Here is an 18,316-nt window from a genome sequence, read left to right as displayed (position 1 = left end):
GATGAAGATCATTTAAGTTAATGGGGATAGTATTTCTGAAGTATGATATCCTTCTGGAACATTCCATTTCCCAGTGATTCTGGATTAATAGATATTTAGTTGGGCAGGGTGACTGCTGGTGCCCAAACACAGTTCACCCTCGTACAACAAACACAGTTGAACTATATGGGTCCACTTACATGCAGATTTTCTCATATACAGACACCGTGAAGTTGTAGTATGATAAATACGGTATGGTAAAGGAATCCTATTTGCTTTCTCTTCCCGGTCCCCTCCCCTCTCCTTTCCTCCCCTCCCCTCCCTTCCCCTCCTCTCCCCTCCTCCTCTTTTCATTTTTCCCTTTCCCCTTCCTGGAGGGCTTAGGAGACCTTTTGTGGTGCCAGGGATTGAACTCAGGTCAGCAACATGCAAGGCAAGAGTCTTACTCACTATGCTTTTTCTATGGTCCTTCCTTCTTTCTATCCTTCCTTTCTTCCTTCCTTCCCTCCCTCCCTCCCTCCCTCCCTCCCTCCCTCCCTTCCTTCCTTCCTTCCTTCCTTCCTTCCTCCCTTCACCTGTTCAGAACTTCTTCCCTTCCTGGTGGGGTACTTGCTGAAACAGTGGCTCTCTCTGAGGGCGTGTGTATACCCCCCAGCTCTGCCCTGTGAATGGGGAACTTCTGGGGAGCAGTGCAAATCTTCAGGTTTTGGGGCTTAGCCTTACCACTTGCTCTGGCAAGTGTGGGTGCTTGTGGAACCTGGGACTTATCCATTGAGTCTGGACCACAGTCTGACATGGTTGGAGCACCCCCGGGTCTGGACAAGAGCACTTTCATTAAGAGCGGCTGTTCTTTCCCTGGGGAGTTGGAGGGACTAGATGCCACATGGCACAGGGACAGTCTGGCACATGCGGTGATAATTTACTTTGCATTTACTAGATAATTAAATCATGCACGTAAACCGTGCCTGTTGTTTTCTTGTGCAGCATGGGGCTTGTCATGCTATCAGATGCAGTCACTGTCACTGTCACTGTCCTCCCATTGTTCATCGAGTTGCTCGAGCGGGCCCAGTAACGTCCTATTGTGAGACTTCTTGTTACTGTGTTTGGTATATTGAATGCTCTCGGTAGCTTGCCAGGCTCTCCGAGAGGGGCAGAGGAATTGAACCCGGCTCGGCCGGGCTGGCTGCGTGCAAGGCAAATGCCCTACCGCTGTGCTATCACTCCAGCCCACTCCACTGTGCTATCACTCCAGATGCAGTAGTTTTTAGGATTTCTGCCACCAGGGGCATGGTCCTAGGTGGGCCTCTTGGACATTTCTTGTAGCTCACTGTATCCAAGGAGCAGCAAAGGGAGGAAATGCAGCTCTTCATGTTGAGCTCCTGGCCCTTCATTCTCTCTGTCCCTTCCTCCTGGTTCCTCCCATCCCCTTGGTGATGCCCAGAGGCTCCGTGTACATGCATGTGGGGCATGCACTGATGCGTCTCTAAATGTCTGGGGGCGTGTTGGCTGATGCTCTGAGTGGGCAGGGCTTTCCTTGCCCCTCTACCTTCTTCCGGGGCCGCATCTCCTGCCTTTCTTCAGAGCTGGACAGCCCCCTCTCTCGAGCACCTTGATGCTGTACAAGACAGAACAGAGCAACCAAAAGCCATGAGAGATTGTCAGTGTGCATAGTTCACACCTGGTCAGCTGGAAAGGCATGGCCCAGAGCAGAGACAATCCCTGGGTCACTATATAGCATCACCCATCATCAGTATAGTATATTGAGCATCTGTGAGAGGCTCTCAGAGGACCTTTGTCTCATTTATTCCCGTAACACAGAGGTTAACACAGGTCCTGGAAGTAGTCTCTTGTCAACCATTGCTCAAAGTAACGTTCTTTCCATGTGGCTCTGTCAAGGAGGTGGATAAGTCTCCTTTGCCAGGGCACCTAAAGGCAACAGGATCCAGAAGTGCTCCAGGGACATGTCACCCAGATGACTCAGCCACTCCGGGCAGAAGGGCAGGTGGCTTTCTGGGGGAGGGAGGGAAGGAAGACGGGCATATGCCCAGCACAGTGAGGAACCCTCCCTCCCTGTCCTCCTGCCTCATACAGGCTGTTCATGATAGCTCACTCTTCCAGTCAACCCTACAGGTTTTGTAGTGAGCAGGATTTTCGGGGGGTCTCTGCCCTTTGCTCCACAATCCCTCACCCCCAAATAGCCTTTTCCAGCTGGAGAGATAGTACGGCGGTAGGGTTCTTGCTTGCATGTGGCCAACTGGGGTTGGATCCTTGCCACCCTATATGGTCTTCTGAGAATTGCCAAGAATGACCCATGAGTACAGAGCCAGGAGTGAGCCCTGAGCTCAGGCAGGTGTGGCCCAAAACCAACCCCTCCCCCAACAAAAAAACCTAACCAAACAAAATAGCCTTTCTTCTCCAAACCAGGCCAGGCCAATTTTCCACATCCTTGCAAGCCAGTCTAAACAGATTCCTCTTTCTTTCTTTCTGGTTATTTTGGTCACACCCACCGGTGCTCCGGGCTTACTCCTGGCCTTACTCAGGGCTTACTCAGGGATTTTTCCGGGCAGGGATTGAGAGACCATATGGGATGCCAGGGACCGAACTCTGGTTGGCTGTATGCTAGGCAAGTGCCCCCCCCACTGTGCTATTGCTCTGACCCTTATTTCTTTCTTCAAAGGAAGCATTATACATAATACCCCAGCATGCCATCTTCTACTGCTCTCTATTAAAATAAGCCTATCTTGGGTTCAAAGCTGGGATTCAAATGGTAGAGCACATGACATGCACATGTGAGACTCTGAGTTCAAGCTTGGGCACCACCAGGAGTGGCTCTCACAACTGACAGCAACAACAACAGCTCAACCAAGCCCACCTTGTTACTGGGAGCACAGTGCTGTCCCTGGGAACGCAGGTGGGTCAGGCATTGCATATAGAGCTCCTTGTATGAGCAGATGGTACCTCAGGGTGAGTCAGGAGATTCAGTTTATAGCTGCCATGTACTGAAAGTTTACCTGATACTGTCTGCCATGTATTTTGCATGTGTTACCTAATTGAGTTTGCACTCAATGGGCACTCAGGTAGTAGGGAATGTCGAAATCACTTCCCCAGGATTATAAAATCATTCAGTAGAGAAGCCTGGACTTCCCTTAACTTCACACCAGGTAATGTTCCCACTTTACCCAATGGTTTGCTAAAGAAGGGTGGCAGTATTTTGTAAGGGTTTCCCACCCCACCCCCCAGGAACCTGACAGCCTGTTCATTTCCCTTAACTGTGCTGCAACAGGGAGGGAGGAGGGGTGTGCTTGCAGATCCCTGCACCCCGGAACTCTACAGGACTTGTAGTGAGTGGCTACACCTCTGATCTGGGCATTCCCCAGCTCTTAGTTCTCTTCCCTGGAGAGTCCTGTGGCTCGTTTGTCGGGCCTGGCCAGCTTGCTGTTGTGACCACTGTCATTCTGGGGTCCTTGCAGTGATCAGCTATTGTCCCAACGATCTGGTGGTTGGTAGGCTGAGGTGGGAATGACTGATTCCCCTGGGCATCAGTACTCTGCAGCCAACCAACCTGGTCTTTCTAAGCTGCACAAGTCTCCTAGGACAAAGCCTGTGGCTTAAAACAGCAGAAATATGGGCTGGATAGATAATATAAGGATTAAGGCACTTGTCTTGATGCTGCTGGTGATCATATGTTATCCCTGACATAACATATGATCACATGAGCATCTCCAGGGCACAGAGTTAGGGGGTGAGCATTGTGACCAAGAGTGTGAGCACCACAACCATGTGCCAGGAGACCCCCATCAGCACCCCAGATAAATGTGCAAGCGCCACAGACAGGCATGGTGGCAACATCAGCATCGTGGGGCAGGTGGGGAGTGGTCATCATGAGGAAATAAAACCCATGAATAAATGAATCATGGGGGTGGGAGGAGGGTTGGTGAAAACAGTGTGTTAGAAACACAAATGAAGTCAAACCACATAAACAAGAGTGCAACAGAGCTGAGGGCCTCATGTTGAACAGCTGAAACGGACCAACCTTGGGGCCGTGGAGATAGTACAGGGGCGGGGGGGGGGTCAATCCCAGTTTGATCCCATTTTTGATCTCCTGACCATCACCAGGAGTGATCCCTGAGTACAGAGCCAGGAGTAAGCCCTGATCACTGAGCCATAGTAAGTCCTGAGCACTGCCAGGTGTGGCCCCCTAACCAAAAAATAAACGAAATTTAGCAATGGCTTTCAATGGGGGTGAACAGTGAGGATGGGAAAGGCAGGATGGGGGACTTTTGAGTTTTGTTCCATGTAATGTTGCTTGAATCTTTGCAGTGAAGCTATGTTCACTTACTGTGCATTCCTTTACTTTGAAGAAAGAAGTTGGGACTCAGGAGTCTGATGTCCTTAGGCTAATAGCTTGGGTTTGACAAGGTTGGGGCTGGAGCGCAACATAGGATAGTGACACACAGCAGTGGGAAGGGGGAAGTGTGGGAGAAAGAGGCTATTAATGCTTTTTTTTATTTTAATTTTTTAAAACTGAATCACTGTGAGATATACAGTTGCAACACTATTCACAATAGCCAGAATCTAGAAACAACTTGAGTCCCCAGAACAGACGACTGGTTAAAGAAACTATGGTACATCTACACAATAGAATACTATGCAGCTGTTAGGAAAAATGAAATCATGACATTCGCTTATAAATGTATGGGCATGGAGAGTATCATGCTGAATGAAATGAGTCAGAAGGAGAGAGACAGACATAGAATGACTGCACTCATTTGTGGGATATAAAAACCATAGTATGAGACTAATACCCAAGGACAGTAGAAACAAGGGCCGGGGGGACTCAAGTGCTGGGGGAGAAGGCCACTAGGATAGAGAAGAGACAACTATGGCAATGTCAGTGCTTTCAACAGAATGAATTTAGGGGTTTTTTTGGGGGGGGTCACACTGGCCCTGCGCAGGAGTTACTCCTGGCTCTGCACTCAGGAATTACTCCTGGCAGTGCTCAGAGGGACCATCTGGGATGCTGAGAATCAATCCAGGTTGGCCATGTGCAAGGCAAATGCACTACCTGTTGTACTATTGTTACAACACCCTAGACTAAATTTCAGCAAGGATCAACCAGAAGTTTCTGTGAGACACAACAGTCTCAGGCTTTAGACTTACATCTTCCTCTTGGGGGTCCAGTTTGTGTATTTGAATTGACTATGAGTGGGAAGCTGTAGCTTCTCTTGGAGAAGAAGGAAGAAGAGGAGGAGCGGAGGTACAGAAGTGCAGCATTTGAGGAAAATATCTTTTATTCCTCTTTAGTAGATATATTAATCGTCGATTTGCTCGAGCGGGCCCAGTAACGTCTCCATTGGAGACTTTGTTGTTACTGTGTCTGGCATATCGAATACTCTCGGTAGCTTGCCGGGCTCTCCGAGAGGGGCGGAGGAATTGAACTCGGGTCGGCCATGTTGGCCGCTTGTAAGGCGAACGCCCTACCCGCTGGTCTATCGCTCCAGCCCAGATATATTAATATCCAGTATATTTAGTATAATGTAGTCCTATATATGACTCTATTGTCTGTAGTACACTAGTCTATGTGAATATGCTTTATTATATTATATCCTCTCAGAGAGCCTGGAAAACTACCGAGAGTATCTCGCCTGCATGGCAAAGCCTGGCAAGCTACCCATGACATATTCGATATGCCAAACACAGTAACAAGTCTCACAATGTTTCTGGACCCGCTTGTGCAAATCGATGAACAATGGGGGGACAGTGACAGTGACTATATTATATATCATTGCATCTCTACCCCTTTCCTTAGACTGCAGCTGTGCTATCCTGCACAGCTCTGGGGGCCAGACTGACTTCTGCAGTCATGCCTACACTAACACTCTGAGCTCGAGGAGACCCCTAAGAGAGATGGAAGGACTTGGTCTTCTCCAGTTCTTCCCTGTTCCACAGAGAGTATTTCATATCTTAGACGCAGTGTTATAGTTGAGCATCTACTTGGCATGATGCAGCTCCTTCATGGGAGCGCCATGTGTCACTGCATCAGCTCTGGGAAGCACTCAGACATTCTCTTCTGTCCCCTTTAGGGCGTCAATTGAAGAAAAGTATGGCAAAGATCTGCTTAACCTCTGCAGGAAGAAGGCGTGTGGACAGTCGGAGATCAAGTAGGTGCCTCTGTCTTTCTGGCGGCCAGGGATGCTGATTCTTTCGGGGAACCCCCATTGCTCCAGCCAACCTGGTTGGCCAGTGATGCAATGTGATAGGTGAAAAAAAAGTTTATTATTGGGGCTGGAGAGATAGTGCAGGAGGGAGAGAGCACTTGTCTTACATGCAGCTGACACCAGTTTGATCCCCAGCAGCACCCGGTTTGGTACCCCAGGCATTGCCAGTAGTGACCCTTGAGCACAGACCCAGGAGGATAGCCTGAAAACTACCAAATATGGTCTTTAAACCAAAGAAACCTCTCCAAATCTATATTTTTTTACCTTGCAGTTTTTTTTCTTTCTGGGTCACACCCAGCAACGCACAGGGATTACACTTGGCTCATGAACTCAGGAATTACTCCTGGCGGTGCTCAGGGGACCATGTGGGATGCTGGGAATTGAACCCGGGTTGGCGGCATGCAGTGCGCCCTACCCACTGTGCTATCGCTCCAGCTCTCCCCCCACCCTTTTTTTCCAGTTTGAAAAAAAATGCAAAAAAAGTTTGTGAACTGTGAAGCCATTGCTCATGTTTTTTTCCCTCAGTTTTTCTTAAACACCTTTTCTTTTATTCTTTTTCTTTTTTTTCTTTTTGGGTCACATCCAGAGATGCACAAGGGTTACTTCTGGCTCACGCACTCAAGAATTACTTCTGGGTGCTCAGGGGACCATATGGAATGCTTGTGCAGGCAAATGCCCTACCTACTGTGCTATTACTCCATCCCCTTAAAGACCTTTTCTTAATTAAAAATTGATGATTTATTTTTGAGTTATACTTGGCTGTGTGCAGGGTTTACTCCTGGCTCTGTGCTCAGGGATCATTCCTGGCAGTGCTTGGAGAATCTATATGGGGTACCGAGGATTGAACCCTGATCAGCCACATGTAAGGCAAGTACCCTACCTGCTATAGTATTGCTCCAATAAAGACTTTGCTATGTGTGTTCTTTCATGAGGCAGGGTATCATAAGTTCACATGAGAAACTTAATAGCCAGCCTTCAACCTATATAGAAACATCTATGTACATATATACATATACATATACTACAAGGGGGTGCAAAGATATTCTCATGCAGTTACTGTGAACTATATATACATACTATATATACTATAGTATATAATATATATTTTATATAGTATATATATATTTTTAATTTTTATTAGTGAGACACCATGAGGTACAGTTGTAGATTTACAAATTTTTGTGCTTGGGTTTCAATTATACAATGATCAAACACCGATATCTCCACCAGTGCCCATTTTCCACCACCACGGGTCCCAGTATCCCTCCCACCCCTCATCCCCCCATCCCACCCTGCCTCTGTGGCAGGGTATTCTCTTTTGTTCTCTCTCTCCTTTTGGGTGTTGTGGTTTGCAAAAGAGGCATTGAGTGGCAATCATGTTTGGTCTATAGCCTACTTTCAGCATGCTTCTCCCATCCTGGGAGGATCCTCCCAACACCCTTTATTTGGTGCTCCTTTCTCTATTTGAGCTCCCTTTTCCCCATACTCAGTATATATACTACATATAGTACATATACTATATATACTCAGTATATATACTATATATTACTATATATATTATATATATAGTTCACAGTAACTACATGAGAATATCTTTGCACCCCTTTGTAGTTCCCTCTGCCACTTTGAGCTTTCAGTGACTCCTTCCTTTATTCCAGGAAGGTGCATGAAGGTGCCATGGTGTCTAGTGGTGCTCATACTCCTCACTCAAAGGGTGGGCTTCATGCCCAGCAGAGGGGCTTCTGCTTAGAATGGAGTTGTGGCTGATTTCTTGCTCTCTGCTGCTGCTGCTGCCTTGGAATCCTCAATAATCCATAAGCAAGCTTCCATGTTTCCATTATGCAGTGGATCTTGCGAGTTTCAGAGCCGCTAGACTCACGTGGAGAGTTCTACACATGCTGGCTGAGGGAGGTTTGGGAGAAATAGTTTGGGCATGTGTTGGTGGGTGCCTGCAGAACCAGTCGCCTCCCATGCTGACCTGCACACTGCTTCCCTGACACCCTGCAGTCTTTGCCTTTCTCAGAGACACAGATGAGGTGGGTACTGCACTTCCTCTTCTCTACTAATATGCTCAAATACTCATTCACATACATGAACACACATATACACAAGCATGCGAGTTGCTCTCACACACATTCGTCTCAGTCTGGCTTCTGCAAGTTTTGTATCATTGAGGAGGGAGAGAACATTGGAAGATATTGAAAAGATCATTACACAACCCTAAAATATGTGTTCTCTTCAGACACAGGACAACCAGTCCCAGTTAGCATATTTTCTTTTGGTTTTGGTTGGGGGTAGTTCAAAGGGCTGGACTGGAAAGCATGTTCTCAGGCCCTTTGGGCCATCTCTTCCTCCCCTCCCCTGCCCTCCTTCTCCGTCTCCCTCTCTTTCTCTCCCTTTTCCTCTCCCTCTCCCTCTCCCTCTCCCTCTTCCTCTTCCTCTTCCTCTCCCTCTCATTTTCTCTCCATACTCAATTGTGCTTGGTATTTACTCCTGGCTCTGTGCTTAGGGATCACTCCTGGCTTCCTTGTTAAGACACTACTTCCCATTTCTGAAACTGAAATTCTATGTTTGTTTTTAGCACCCTGAAGCGGGCCCTGGAAGTCTTCAAGCAGCGTAAGTGATTCTGTATAATTGACTGTCATTGACATGTCTGTGTCTGTCATCACAGGCGGGTATTTCTTTGCACAGCAATCTCAAATTAGGTGGGAGGAAAGGGGAGAGCATCTCTGATATAAGGGATCGTGTTGTGTGGAGGTGGCTGGCAGACCCCTGCACCCCCTCTGCTCACCTCTCCAGGCCAGGCCCACCCCTCAATCACCTGGAGGTGAACTACGCAGACAGCTTGCTGGGTATGGTCATCCGCAGAGTGTGCAGGGGCTGCTGGTCCAGGAAGGACTTCGGGAACTTCTGGTGCCAAGGCTATTCTTTCTTGTTGAGCTCTAACTGGGATCCTTGGCACTGCCTGTTCTCCTTATGCCCCCCAGGAATTGAGCTAGGAATAGCCCCTGGGCACTACTGGGTGTGGTCAAAGTATAGAACCCACATCCAGTCATCTTAAGAATGATTTTCATGTATGAACATATGACCATTGCTGAATGTTTCCATCACTGATCGAATGGTCCTAGACTGTGGCGAATGTTAGAGCAAGAAAAATTTACCTAAACTTTTCTATGCAAGGGTCTTCTCACTTCTTCACCTCATCAGTGAAACACACAGTGCAGTTCATGAGAACTTCAGGGGTCCCCTAAACATATATGCCTGCAGTTAATGTACTTGTTTTCTGAACAAGTTTTCTGAATTACTGCTGCAGTGCTCAGGGGACAATATAGGATAGTGTGTGTGTGTGTGTGTGTGTGTGTGTGTGTGTGAGTGTGTGTGACATGTGCAAGCACAGTACCAGTGATCAAATCCAAGTTTCAAACATTTGAAGCATATGCTTTACCACACGCACTCCCCTGCCTGCCAATTTGCTTGTTTTCTCCTTCCTTTCCAAATAGTTTTACTTTCTTCTTATTAAGATCACTGTCACTGTCCTCCCGCTGTTCATCGATTTGCTCGAGCGGGCACAGTAATGTCTCCATTGTGAGACTTGTTAATGTGTTTGGCACATCGAATACATCACGGGTAGCTTGCCAGGCTTTGCCGTGTGGGCGAGATACTCTGGTAGCTTGCTGGACTCTCCGAGAGGGGCGGAGGAATCGAACTTGGGTTGGCCGTGTTGGCCACTTGCAAGGCAAATGCCCTACCCGCTGTGCTATTGCTCCAGCCCTTATTAAGATAATTTACCTAAAAATATATCTTTGTCCTTAAGAGTCAAATGAAACAGCTAACTGTAATGATGGTATTAAACACCAAGTTTACGCTTCTTAGTGAAAGCAGTATGGGTAAATATATACTCAGATATTCTTATGCAGTTAAATACAGATTCATATAACTAGATAGGATGATACTATGGTAGTGTTTTTAAATGAAAAATCATCATGACGACGATCACGACCACCCTGTTGTTCGTCGATTGCCTCGAGCAGGTGCCAGTAACGTCTTCTTCGTCCTAGCCATGAGATTTTTTTTTTTTTAAAGTGCCATATTCAAGGCTTTTTCAGGGTTAGGAGAATGAGACCCATCATTGTTACTGGTATTTGGTATATATATATTTGGTATATATCAACATTTAATCACTTCGCTATTTCTGTATGTATCTCTCCGACCCTTAGCAATTATTTTCCTTAACAGTCTCTCTTAGTTGCAGACATTCACACAAAATAGACATTAGTATTTATATAAATGAGATTATACTTCTCTCTTTAAATTTGCTTTGTTTGTTTTTGAGCCACACTGAGTGGTGCTAGGTGGACTTTTTGGAACTAGAAGTTGACCCCAGGGCCTCACACATGCAAGGCACGTGCCCTCCACTGAGTCATATTCTTGACCTCTATAGGTTTATTGTTTTTACTTAATATATCGTAGTTATTGCAATTCATATAGATCTGCCTCATTATTTTTTTCCTCATTCTTTTACATTAGATATTTCTAATTTCAGGGGGTGGAGGTAATGACTCATGGGGCTGGAGTCCAGCTTGCATACAGGCATCTGAGTTCACTGCCCATCCCACATGATTGGTTCTTGAAGCACCACATGGTCCCCTGAGCACCACCTAGAGTGCCCCTACACAATGCTGAATTTCTTCTAGAAAGAGTGTACTGATTTACTCCCTCTAGTATTGCTATATTCCCCAGGATCACCAACACCAAGATTTTTCACACTTTTGAAGTGTGGCCAAACTGAAAGGCAAACAATCATTTTACTTCTGGGTTTTAAAATTTTTCATTTTTTTTCAATAGTTCTTGGGCCACATGTGACTGTGTTTAAGGCTTACTCCTGGGTCTGTGCTCAGGAATTACTTCTGTTGGTGCTCAAGGGGTCATATGTGGTGCCAGGGATCAAACCCAGAACAGTGTTATATAAATTAAGTGCCTTAACCAAGGTGATATATCCTTCTGATTCCTTTTTCAAGTGTTTCAAGACAAAATTTCAAGAGCCTGGTGTCCATTTAAACTTTTCATTTTTTTCATTTTCATTTCATCATCCTGTTATTTGTCGATTGCCTCGAGCAGGCCCCAGTAACGTCTCTTTCATCCTAGCCCTGAGATTATATTCAAGGCTCTTTAGGAGAATGAGACCCATCATTGTTACTGGTATTTGTCATATTTGGTACGCCACGGGGAGTTTGCCAGACTCTGCCTTGTGGGCAGGCTACATTCGATAGCCTGCAAGTTTGTCCAAGTAGGAATGAGATAATAAGATGTCATAAAAAGATGTCTTGATAAGATGTCGCGCGGCTGCATTTGCGGCCGCGCGGTTCCAGGAGCTGGATTTTATAGTCTCTGAGTCTTGGCCGCTGATGGGATTACACAGCGCCAGGGGGCCAGGTGGTGGGTGTGACCCCCGCCTACTGGAATTTGGAGGATCTGGGTGGAGGATGCTCGACTCCAATCCGAGTAGGCTTAGAGATCTCGACCCCGGAACCCGCGTGGCTTTGTCCCTCTGCCAGTACCTTCATGTGTGCGGAGAGAGGTCTCGGCATGGTGGTGGCTGGTCCTGGAGGTCTTCGGCTGCCGGAGCCCTGGTCGGGGTGGGGAGGAAAGCTCAACCCGCTCCCCTCCAAGGGACCCCGGCGAGGAACAGCCAAACGCAGGGGCAGGAGACTGCACTGGTCTCGTCCGGGAGCTGGATTTTATAGTCTCTGAGTCTTGGCCGCTAATGGGATTACACGGGATTTAAACTTTAGCACATTTTAAAATTTAGATTATTTAAAAGATTTAATTTTAAAAGGTTTTATTAAAGAAACTATTAACATGCAAAATTATTGATAGTTTAGTTATATTTATTTATTTTAATTTTTTGTTGTCACACCCAGTCATGCTCAGGAATTACTCCTGCCGTGCTCAGGGGACAATATAGGATACCAGGGATCGAACCTGGGTTGTTTGGCCTCATTCAAGGCAAGTGCCCTACCCATTATCTCTTTGGCTCCAGTTGAGTTTTAACCATAAAATGTTCTAGCACCAATTCTACTACCAGTGTTGGCTTCCCTCCATCAGTGTTCCTAAGTTGTCTTCCTCCCCGCCACTACCACTTGCCACCTTAACAGGCATATTAAAATTTTTTTTAAGTTAAAAAAATGTTTTAGCAACAATGAGATATCATTTCACACCACAGAGACTGGCCCACATCCACAAGAACAAAAGCAACAGGTGCTGGCGCGGATGTGGCGAGAAAGGGACCCTCCTTCACTGCTGGTGGGAATGCAGGCTGGTCCAACCCTTTTGGAAAACAGTATGGACGATTCTCAAAAAATTAGAATTCGATCTCCCATTTGACCCAGCTATAGCACTCCTGGGAATATATCCCAGAGAGGCAAAAATGTATAGTCGAAGTGACATCTGCAATTGTTTGTTCATTGCAGCACTCTTTACAATAGCCAGAATCTGGAAAAAACCTGAGTGCCCGAGAACAGATGACTGGTTAAAGAAGCTTTGGTACATTTACAAAATGGAGTACTATGTAGCTGTTAAAAAAGATGAAGTTATGAAATTTACATACAAGTGGTACTACATGGAAAGTATCATGTTAAGCGAAATGAGTCAGAAAGAGCGGGATAGACACAGAAAGATTGCATTCATCTGGGGAACATAAAGCAACAAAACGGGAGACTAACACCCAGGAAGGGCTCAGATTAGTACCAGGAATTTTGCTCCATAACTTGAAGGCCAGCCACATGTGCTAGGTGAGAAGGAAGCTCAGATAGAGAAGATAGCACCAAATAAAGGGTGTTGTGAAGACCCTCCCAGGGTGGGAGAGACATGCTAAAAGTGGTCTATAGATCAAACATGACTGCCACTCAATGCCTCTCTGGCAAAACACAGTACCCAAAAGAAGAGAGAGAGAACAGGGAGGAATGCCCTGCCACAGCGGCAGGATGGGACGGGGCGGGGGGGATGGGGGGTGGGAGGGATGCTAGGACCCGTGGTGGGGGAGGATGGGCACTGGTGGAGGGATGGGTACTTGATCATTGTATAACTGAAACCCAAGCACAAAAATTTATAAGTCTATAAGTGTACTTCATGGTGTTTCACTAATAAAAAAAATAAAAAAATAAAAATCATGTTAAAAAGTAAAAAAAAAGATGTTTTAGCCTGGAGGGGGCTGGAGCAATAGTACAGCGGGTAGGGTGTTTGCCTTGCACGCGGCCGACCCGGGTTCAATTCCCAGCATCCCATATGGTCCCCGAGCACCGCCAGGAGTGATTCCTGAGTGCAGAGCCAGGAGTAATCCCTGAGCATCGCCGGGTGTGACCCCCCGCAAAAAAAAAAGTCAAAAAAATTTTATAGCCTGGAGAGATAGAAAGGGTTGGAATTTTTTATTTATTAATTTATTTTTGGGCCACATCTGTGATGAACTGAGGTTATCTCCTGAGTGCTTGGGGAGGGGTGGTGTCTCCTGCATACAAAACACATGCTCCAATCCTTTGAGCCCTTTCCCCAGTTCTAAACTTCAATTTCTTTTGTTTGTTTTTGGGTCAAACCCAGCTATGCTCAGGACTTACTCTGGGCAGGGCTCAAGGGACCATATGGGGAGCATTCAAGGCAAGTGCCTTACCTGCTGTATTATCCCCCCCCCCAAGTTCCACATCCTTTAACCCATTTTCCCATTTTTATTTCTTTTTTTTTTTGGCTTTTTGGGTCACACCCAGAGATGCACAGGGGTTACTCCTGGCTCTGCACTCAGGAATTACCCCTGGAGGTGCTCATATGGGATGCTGGGAATCGAACCCGGGTCGGCCGCATGCAAGGCAAATGCCCTACCTGCTGTGCTATCACTCCAGTCCCCCATTTTTATTTCTTACTCAACCCAGTGATTCTTGGGTATTACTTCTGGCTCTGCATTCAGGAATTGCTCCTGGTGGGGCTCGGGGGACCATATGGGATCTGGGGATCGAAGCCGGGTTGACTGCATGCAAGGCAAATGCCCTTCCTATGTATTGTCACTCAGGTCTAGTCTTAATCCATTTTTAAATGCCCTGTGAGCCCCAGTCCCACATATGTGGTGCTTGGTCACCACAGAAATTTTCTCTTTAGCTTTATTATTTTACATTTTAGAACAGACTTAAATGTTTATCTGTTAGGATCCATTTGAAGTTGTGCTGGGTTCAGTAATGTCTTCGCTCACGAGGACTCTATTTGCTATGGTTTTGGCTCTTTCTCTGCACAGTTAGCTCTGGTGGGAGGCAGGTGGGGTTCTAGCTTGGTCTTGGTGGCCAGGGCCGTGGCGGGGTCACAGAGGGACTCAATCAATGTTGTTGTCCACATATGTCCATTTTAGCACTTACTCTGGTGTCCCGGACAGGTTTAACATTTTTTGTGTGGTTTTGCACGTTGAAATTCAACCAAGGGTAGCCCTGACTCATTGTTGGCGTTTAAAAAATTCCTTTTCCAGAACTAGACAACGTGGCGCAATGTCACATCCACCTTGCACAGACTCTGAGGGAAGAGGCCAAGAAGATGGAAGAATTCAGGGAAAAGCAAAAGCTCCAGCGGAAGAAGGTAGGTGTGGTGCGTGGTCAGCCAGGTGGCGCTTCTGCTCATTTGCTGGTGGCCCACCCCTGCCCCGGCTATGCCTCTGTGTCCTCTGCACCCCACGCAGTCCTGTTTCAACTCTTGGCACTACCCAGGGGTTAGAAGTGCCTTTTTTCTTTTTTTGTATCTCCAGCTGTGCTTCAAAATTTGGAAAGGGGGAAACAGGCCTCCTGAGTTTTGTCTTCCTGTTTTTTTTTTTCTATTTATTGACTTGGCAGTGGGGAGGGGGAGAGGACAAGGAAGAGGCCACCATGACAATGTCTTTGTCTTTAGCAGGCGCTATACTATACAAGCTGGAGGGGCTCCTGGGCCATACTCTCCTTTTTGGGTAAGGTGGCCAGAAAAAGTAAGAAATGAAAGAAAGTTTCTCCAGTCAATCAAAGAAAGATTGGAGATTTTCGTATCATCTACCTTCTCCCTTATTTTATGCATGGGGAACTGGGGAAAGGGCTCTAAGAACTGGAGCGTGTATTTTGTAGTCAGGAGGCCCCCCAAGCACTCAGGGGATAATAACCTCAGATCATCACAGATATGGCCCCAAAATAAATTAGCACTGTAGCACTGTCCTCCCGTTGTTCATCAATTTGCTCGAGCGGGCTCCAGTAATGTCTCCATTGTGAGACTTGTTACTGTTTTTGGCATGCCGAATATACCACGGGGAGCTTGCTGGGCTCTGCCGTGCGGGTGGATACTTTCGGTAGCTTGCTGGGCTCTCCAAGAGGGGCGGAGGAATCGAACCCGGGTTGGCCACGTGCAAGGCAAACGCCTTACCTGCTATGCTATCGCTCCAGCCCATAAATTAATAAACAAAAAATTCCGACCCTTTCTATCTATCCAGGTTATAAAATATTTTTAACTTAAAATTTTCTTTAAATATGCCTGTCAAGGGCTGGAGCAATAGCACAGCGGGTAGGTGCCTTGCACGCAGCCAACAGGGCCGACCCAGAGTTCGATTCCTCCACCCCCCTCGGAGAGCCCAGCAAGCTACCGAGAGTATTTCGCCCGCACAGCAAAGCCTGGCAAGCTCCCCGTGACGTACTCGATATGCCAAACACAGTAACAACAAGTCTCACGATGGAGACGTTACTGGGCCCGCTCGAGCAAATCGATGAACAACGGGAGGACCGTGTGATGAGACTGAGGCCTTGAGAGATCAACTCCTTTTCATCTTCAAAGGTGATGGTACCTCTATGTTTTTTTCATGGGTGGAATTTATTCTTGTTAATCATAATGAGAGACATGAGCATAAAGGTGGCAAGGGTTCCTAAAAATGGCCCACATTTGGGAAGTTAGAAGGATCGAGAAACCATAAATCTAGATGTCGAGGGAAGTGTTAACTTTGGTCAGACCAGACACTATTCTGATATCCTTCGGTTTTGTTTGTGAAAGATCTATATATTCCGGTTGCCCTGGCAGACACAATTAAGGCCCGTTAGGAGTTAAAAATTGTTTTAAAATTGATCTGTTTGGGGGGGAGGTCACATCTAGCAGTATTCAGAGCTTACTCCTGGCTCAGTGCTAAGGGATCACTCCTGGTGGGGCTTGGGAGACTATATGTGGTGCCAGGCATTGGACCTGAGTCAGCAACGTGCAAAGCAAGAACCCTATTTACTGTATTGTCTGTCTCTCTTTTGAAGTTTTTGTATCCAAGGTTGGAGTCTTTACGTGGGCGAAAAGTTTTTCCTGTTTGGTGTCTCATATAGCTGTGTGTGGGCTTGAGAAATTCTTTCCCATGTTTCACCATTCCTTGGGCATTGCAGGTGCTATTTTATCAGTCAGCTGGGGGAGTCCAGTTAGATTGATTGTACCCAGAATGAAGTCACAGCAGCTTTGTGGTTCTATGTGCAGTGCTAGCCTGCAGGAAGGATGGGGGAGGGACACTTGGCATTTGAGGTTGAGTCTTAGATGTGGTGAGTGACCCCGTTCCTGTTCCTTCAGGGATCCCCAGGGCAGATTCAGCTCTTTAGCTGGCCAGGCACACACCCTTTGCTCTTCTCACTGCTCGGTGGGACCTCCTCCCAGCTCTGAGGAAGAGGACTGCCTCCCGCTAACAGTCAGCCCTGCTAACAGTCAGTCCTGGGGCACCTGCAGCTGCACAGCGGCCCCTGCCAGAATCCTCCAGCCAGTCCTTCAGGCTGCCTGCTTGCCAGCAAGCACACAGCCTCTGCAAACAGCAAGCAGTGTCAGCATGGAGAGGCTCTGTAACCGGTGCTCTTACACAGACTTGCAGGCTTTATCTCCCAGCTCTGAGGGCTGCAGCTGGCCTAGACAGTCTTCTCAGAGTGGGAATATTGGGGCTGGGGCGATAGCACAACAGGTAGGGCATTTGCCTTGTACGTGGCCAGTCTGGTTTTGATCCCCAGCATCCCATATGGCCCCCTGAGCACCGCCAGAAATAATTCCTGAGTGGAAAGCCGTGAGTAACCCCTGTGCATCGCCGGATGTGACCCAAAATGCCAAAAAAATAAAATAAAATAAAGAAAAATCAGAGTGGGAATATTATGTGTGTGACCCCACGGGAGGGTCTGAGTCTGTTTGGGCTGATGTCTCCAGCCTGGCCTTGTCCTCGAGAGCAATGAGTTTTTCAGAAGCAGATCCCCTAGACCAGTGCTCTTCTGCCTTGCTTGCACCTGTGGACTGGGGAAAACAGGAGAAATGTTTTTGCAGAATCGCCAAGACTGAAACAAAACTCACTGTAGCTTGGCATCATGGAGCCACCACGTGATGGGGTGGGGGTGGGGTGGGGATTTTAGTGGGCCACCGGGAAATTTTTAATGGACTGGTCTTCTACACATGCTGAAGGACAGAGCCTCACATGAGTGTTTCTAGACTTTTTCTGTCATCTACTTCCCACTTTGTTTCCTTCCTTGTGTACTCCCCCCTCCTTCCCCACCTCCCTACCAGTTGGTTCCCTGGTCTTAAGTCCTGGTCCTCCATTTTTTTAAATTTATGTATCTATTTTATCTCATTATTTATGCAAACTCAAATGATCTTCTGTTTTCTACCAGCATATATATGTATTTAAACACATACATATTCTTATAATTTATGCATAAGTGCTTACATACACATCACACACATATGATATTTTAATACCCATCAGAAAAAATAAGTTTATATTATATATTTCAAATGATCAAGATATCATTTCCCTGGAGAACTCAACAGAAGAGATGTGTTTTTCTTTTCTTTTTTTCCCCCCTATTTTAACCCAGTAGATAATTTCCCGTTTTTCATTATTATTCTTTTCTTATTTTCTTATTTATTTTAAAATTGTTATTATTTTTATTGAATCACAGTGAATACACAATTACAAAGTTGTTCGTGATTGGATTTCAGTTATATAATGTTCCAACACCCATCCCTTTACCAGTGTACATTTTCCACCACCAGTGTCCTTAGTTTCCCTCCTACCGCCCCACCCCCACCCCTACCCCACCAGCTCCATTTAGGCCATTTGCACCTGTGGCCTCCTTGGA

General features: G+C 46.6%; 1 protein-coding gene across 1 annotated transcript in view; it reads left to right on the top strand.

Moving 5' to 3' along the window:
- The window catches only part of PSTPIP2 (proline-serine-threonine phosphatase interacting protein 2), a 63,386-nt gene that overhangs the window by 27,978 nt on the left and 17,092 nt on the right, over nucleotides 1–18,316 (top strand). Inside the window, exons 3-5 of the mRNA XM_056138126.1 lie at nucleotides 6,063–6,140; nucleotides 8,779–8,813; nucleotides 14,698–14,804. Of these exons, the coding sequence (XP_055994101.1) occupies nucleotides 6,063–6,140; nucleotides 8,779–8,813; nucleotides 14,698–14,804 (220 nt within the window). The remainder of the gene's footprint in view (nucleotides 1–6,062; nucleotides 6,141–8,778; nucleotides 8,814–14,697; nucleotides 14,805–18,316) is intronic.

The sequence above is a fragment of the Sorex fumeus genome, unplaced genomic scaffold (genome assembly GCF_029834395.1).
Source record: "Sorex fumeus unplaced genomic scaffold, SorFum_2.1 ptg000128l, whole genome shotgun sequence".
Taxonomy (NCBI): Eukaryota; Metazoa; Chordata; class Mammalia; order Eulipotyphla; family Soricidae; genus Sorex; species Sorex fumeus.
This window is presented reverse-complemented; position numbering and strand designations above follow the sequence as displayed.